Raw genomic sequence first — 6,135 nt, forward strand, 5'->3', positions numbered from 1 at the left:
AAGAAGAACAAGAACAAGAAGAAGAAGAAGAAGAAGAAGAAGAAGAAGAACAAGAAGAACAAGAACAAAAACAAGAAAAAGCAGAAGGTGTTGGGGGTCGTTTTGTACAGGTGATTGTTTTGGACAGAGTGATGGCCGTTAGAGACAGTTTGACTGTGTGTGTGTGTGTGTGTGAGTTTTTTCGGCGCTCGCAACTGCATAAGGTCATATGAACGCGCAAGACCGCCATTTTTAAGCACTTTTTTCTCTTTAAATTGTTGTATTGTATGTGGTAGTGCGATTCTCAAAACGAAACAAAACTGATATTAGCTGTTCAGGTGGATATATAGAGGGTGTTTAACAGTAATAGATCTAGTCAACTTTCATTTAGTTTGGTTTTTGAAAAATAATTTAAAAAATAAATCATGAATACATTGATGCATTATTTAACTTTGAAAAAATAAAGACGGGCGCACACCTTTGTCTCATCAGGATAAGGAACATCATCAGAAGGGCCTGCGATAGAACTGTTGAATTTGCAGAACACAACAGGTACAGTTGGCACTGGCACATTCAACTCCGCGCAGTGGTCGACGTAGTTCATTCCAATGCCCAGCAGTTTATCGGGGTTCAGGATAGGGGCAAACAGCTTCACCTGACTCCTTTGTAAGACGTTTTCACCACGCTCTACAGCCCTGGGGAGATATTGGGGGGGAAATGCAGTCTTTCCCACCAACTCACTCACTCATAAGCCATAAGCAGGGACATAAGTTACTCTAAGAATCAATCATCATACCCATTATTAACATTTATTTAATTTATGGAGAAGCATAACAGACATAGTATTGATACTACAACCAGCCATTTAATGCTTGGGAAAACGAAGACACCTACTCAGAAATAATAGAAAGATGGTAAAGAAGTGGGACTTACAAGAGACGCCCTCCGTTCACCAGAATTACGACACGAATCTCCCACTATGGATCATTTAGCAAACAGATCATAGACACATACACTCACACAGATTGATAAAGTCACGTTTCGTCAAATGAGCCCCTGAGACACTCAGTGATAGTGGTGGTGTTAGGCAAAATACACAAGGATGACGCTGCACTTTTTGAACTTGTCGTTAAGATAGAAGGTGCTTTGAATAAGACAGGTTCAGCGACTAGCTCGCATATTGCGAACACGCATCTTGCAAAACAAGCATAATAGCAAAAAGATTTTCAGGTCAAATGTGTTCCTTCTTTGTACCTATTTAAAATATGTTGACCTACATAGCAAAACTCTTACATAGCGAAAGGTTTCTATGTCGCGCTGATTTTGCTAAGTGCATGCTAGACTACTTTCGCCTTTCTTTCAGGGGCAGAGGAAACTTATTTAATAACCATAGTACATTTATGTAGGCCGCTCCCCTCATTACATTTTAAAATAATACATCAAACAGTTGGACTCGTGTCAAAATAGGATGGCCAATGCAGAGAAGGAAAATCTGTCTTGAACTTGACTACAGATTGAAAAGCCTTGAATAAGGGAACATAGCTATAACAAGAGATCTGCTTAACAGTAACAGCCACACTTTGCTTACTTAGCGGCTTTCTGAATAAGTGTTTGACCTCCTCCAATAAAGTCCCTCATATTGGAAGGTATTGAGGAATCATTGCTAGATAGATCCACAATGTCCCCACCCTCGGAAAGTTCCACTCCTAGCCCATTTCGGCCGTTGAAATCAAACTGTACGAATCGCATCGTGCAAAGACGCCGGAGCCCGAGCAACTTGGACGCAACACTATATCTAGATTCTAAGTCTTGTAAGTGGTCCTTTGAATGACACAGCCGTGCCTCACAGCAAGAAGATGTACACTGTCAACTGCTGACCGTCAGAGATACAGTGGTGAAGTCGGGCCTAGTACAGGCACGGTTGGCTACGGCATTGATGGCTGGCCAGGTTCTCAGTGAGGTGAAAAACGGTGACGACAGACAAGTGCGCTAAATAACAATGACAATGACAATCTTTATTTATCTCGCAAGGAGAAATTTATCATGGTCGTTTACAATGGCAGTGGATGTTACGAAGGTTAGGTGTTCTCACGCATTCGCACAACAAGACAGGACTTTAGTAAATACATGTCTCACGTGTTAAGACAACCTGCTCCGTAAAACACACACACACACACACACACACACACACACACACACACACACACACACACACAGAGCAGACTCTCTCTCTCTCTCTCTCTCTCTCTCTCTCTCTCTCTCTCTCTCTCTCTCTCTCTGTTTCATTAATTGTAGCACAGTGTGTTCACTAACCCCACTACAGTTGGTACGGATGAGTATTCTGTCTGTTCTTGCTTTTTTTGGAAATGTTTCGTTTACTGCGGGCTGATAATTGAAATTCCGATGTCAGCGGGTGGCAATGGTCTCTCAGCATTATTTCCGCCTTTTTTTAGAACGTTTGTTTTGTACAGGTATTCAAACTTACTTAGGTCTCTACCAATTGTTTTTTGTGCCTTTCTGATCAACTTGTTTATTTTTATGATGTGCTGTCTTCCCAAATCGCCACCGTAGAATAAGATACCAAAATTTATCAATTTTTAAAAATTGTGATGGTGTAGAATATCTGAAGGATGGATGGATTCAGATTGAAGGACTTTAGCTTCCTCAGGAAGTACAGCCTCTGATTTACCTTTTTAACATTATTGTTTACCTGATTTTGCCAGGTAGATTTTTTGTCTATTGTAAGACCAAGGTGTTTGTATGAATCTGTGATTTCAATTGTTTTTTGTTCAATTACGAGTGGTGGGATTTTTGTTGTGGTTTTTTTCTTTGAAAATAAAAAATCATTTCCTTGGTTTTTAAGAGGTTCACATTTTAGAAAATTTGAATAGCACCATTTTAAAAACATACACGTTTTTTCGAATTACTCTTTTTCATCAAGGTTTATAATCCAGTATTAGCGAAGTCATCGTGTTGTTTTATATTTACATTTATGGTCGTTGGTATATGTTGTATACAAAACTGGTGACAAAACACACCTCTGAGGACCGCCGGTGTTACAAAGGGTTGTGTCAGATTTTGTGTTGTTCAGCTTAACATAATCATTATTGTTGTCAGCCTGTCAGAAATTCCAGGACCCATGCTGCAATATTATAATGATAACTCTCAGACTTAATTTTTCAATGATATTTGTGGTAGAATTGTATTAAATGCTGAGGAAAAATCACTCAGGAAACCCGAGTTTGTTTTGGTTACTGTTTTACCGTGCTTGCAACTGCATAAGGTTATATGGGAGAGTAGGTCACATTAAACATTTTCAGTTTGGTAGGAATCAATAAAATTTTGAATTTTGCCCGGGAGGCGGCCAAAGCCTACAGTACTCGGATCGATTGTAAAACTACCAAGGGTGGATACCAGGCGATCTTTCAATCGCATATATCTCAACTTTTATTCAAGATCGATCGATGTTCATTTTTTTTCGCCAAATGAAAAACAATTAATGAACAAGCTTTAAGATGATAATATAATAACTCTATCTGTGCAAAAACTGGCGCGCGCCTCATTAAACCGTGTTACGAGCTAATATAATGGTGCCGGCTTAGTTGAAGATCTACAACGCTGGTTTAGTTGACGTTGTGCTGCACAACTGCTCCGGCAACTGGAAGGTCTACCTAGATGATTCTGGTTCAGTTGGCGATGTTATACCGCCTTGCCAGTTTGGGAAATGGTTTTGTAAGCGGTCTACCACAATGTTTCGAGTCTACTCGCCGAACCGGTTAGACAGCTTGTGACAAGGATCAGTTAACATTTGTATAGGTTTGAGACTGTCATTAAAATGCATTAAAATGGTGATCCTTAGACGATAAACATTAATGGTTGGATGGTTGTAGTTAACATTTCCTGCCTCTTCGTCTATAAAGACAGGGCTGCCATTGGATGTTAGAAAGATCGGGCTGGTTAAGTTCCAGGTATCCTGCCATGTTTCTGGTCACCCCCACCCCACACCTCTCTCTCTCTCTCTCTCTCTCTCTCTCTCTCTCTCTCTCTCTCTCTCTCTCTCTCTCTCTCTCTCTCTCTCTCTCTCTCTCACTCTCTCACTCACTCCCCCCCCCCTCTCTCTCTCTCTCTCTCTCTCTCTCTCTCTCTCTCTCTCTCTCTCTCCCCTCTCCTCCCCCTCTCTCTCTGTCGGTCTGATTGTCGGCCTGTCTGTCTGACCCCCTCTCTCCCCACCCCTCTCTCCCTTTCTCTCTCTCCTCTTCTTTCTAACCTCTCAGAGGTTTTTTTCTGTGTAATGTACAGGTAAAGAAAAGGCCAATGCGTTGTAAAGATATGCATTCAACTGAAGTCCTTACATCAGGAGTAGACGAACATATCCCTGGAACAATAACGGTGCGTAGGTGAAAGAATAATAACAATAACAATAATAAAATAATAATAATAATAATAATAATAATAATAATAATAATAATAATAATAATAATAATAATTGCATTTATATACCGCATATCCATGCTCAAGAGCCTGCTCTATGCGCTTTACAACTATTATTACCTCGGCAGACCCTCTGAGAACACTCTGAAACATTCTCGGCTTCCGCAGAAGCATACAGCGCAAGCTGCGGGTTTCACGCGCTCAAACACTATCAAACTGACAAGATCGTTCAATGTCTATTGCCGGGTACCCATTTCCACCTGGATGAAGTGAGGAAAATTTGTGCAAAGTTCCTTTCCCATGGACACAACGTCGGACCCCTTACGGGATTCGAACCCACGACCTTACGGTTGCGAGTCCGAGAGCCAAACCACTAGGCCACCGAGCCCATCACATACAGTATGTACGCCAGGGAATCATAAATCCGTCTTACGACTGCGTTTTACAGAAAATAAATGCGTTTTATCAGATCATTATGGGATTAATGCGTTGAAAGTAAAACGCATTCCTACAAGGGTGATGAGATAAAACGCAATCTTCGTATTGGTTTGTTTGTCTTTAGCTCAAATTCGATTAAATTTGGTATAGTCATGATTAATGAGATATATCTTCATGTGGGAAAGTCAAACAAAAACAACATTGTTATTTGTTTGTTTAATTAGCTAAGACACTAAATCGCGATTATCTCGAAACCTTGATTTTGAGAACAATGTGTTTGTCAGACCACGACAGAATTAACGAACACACATTTTTCTATACTTGGTTCAGTAACAGTTTTACGACGCTCGCAACTGCATAAGGTCATAAAGGAGGGCGCTAAAATTTCCCTGTTTGAAACTAGGCCTATAATTTCGAGCCAAGGCCGTGTCCTGTTGAGATGTCGAGCCAAGTGTGCCGTCTTCGAAATGGTTAACCTTCGTGTCTAAGAAAGCTTCAACACACCCAGACTACTTGCAACCTTAGAATTACAAAGTTCTATCTGTTGTTCATAACCTAGTTTTGAGAAATTTGACGCAAAAAATTGGAGTTTCACATCAAGTCAAGCTTTTTAAAATGCAATTCTTTGAATACCTTAATAATGACTTTTAAAAATCTAGAGATTTGATAGAACAGGTAGAACACAATTAAAATTTAGGATTTGACCTCATGGTCTTATTATAATTTAGTAACTCAAAACGGCCAAAAATGTCAGATCGAACTTTGTAATTCTAAGTAGCCTTATGAGCCCATCACATACAGTATGTGAGTCAGGGATGCCATAGATCACGTATAGTCCAAATTGATGTAGCCCACACGTATTTATTGCAGGGTTCATGAGAAAGTCAGGTAGCGTAGGCCTACAGTGTGGACTAAATAAAAGCGAGTTTGCGGTTGTAGTTGTTGTTGGTATGGTTGTTGTTGTTGTTGTCGTCGTCGTGATCGTCGTTGTCGTTTTTGTTGGTGTTGTTTGTTGTTGTTGTTGTTGTTGTTGTTGTTGTTGTTGTTGTTGTTGTTGTTGTAGTTGTTGTTTCTTCCTTGCGTTAAATATAAGCTGAACCAGAAGTATATTATATCCATGCTTCTCCTCCTCATCCTCCCTTCTCCTCCTCTTTCACATCCTCCCCATCTTCTTCCTGCCTCTACCATTAAACCGAATTGCCAGAGTGAGTTAATTGAACCTGAACCTAGACGTAAGAATGTATAGACCTGAACCATTTTGGTGTTGCTCTCTCTCTCTCTCTCTCT

The 6,135-nt window shown here is 40.3% G+C and overlaps 1 protein-coding gene across 1 annotated transcript in view; it reads right to left on the reverse strand.

Moving 5' to 3' along the window:
- LOC101858531 (fumarylacetoacetate hydrolase domain-containing protein 2) overlaps nt 1-1,728 on the reverse strand; it is a 6,911-nt gene extending 5,183 nt beyond the window's left edge. Inside the window, exons 1-2 of the mRNA XM_005089009.3 lie at nt 1,568-1,728; nt 458-674 (exon numbers count right to left, since the gene is read on the reverse strand). Of these exons, the coding sequence (XP_005089066.1) occupies nt 458-674; nt 1,568-1,728 (378 nt within the window). The remainder of the gene's footprint in view (nt 1-457; nt 675-1,567) is intronic.
- Nucleotides 1,729-6,135: the final 4,407 nt, after the last annotated feature.

This window comes from Aplysia californica, unplaced genomic scaffold (assembly GCF_000002075.1).
Source record: "Aplysia californica isolate F4 #8 unplaced genomic scaffold, AplCal3.0 scaffold00002, whole genome shotgun sequence".
Lineage (NCBI taxonomy): Eukaryota > Metazoa > Mollusca > Gastropoda > Aplysiida > Aplysiidae > Aplysia > Aplysia californica.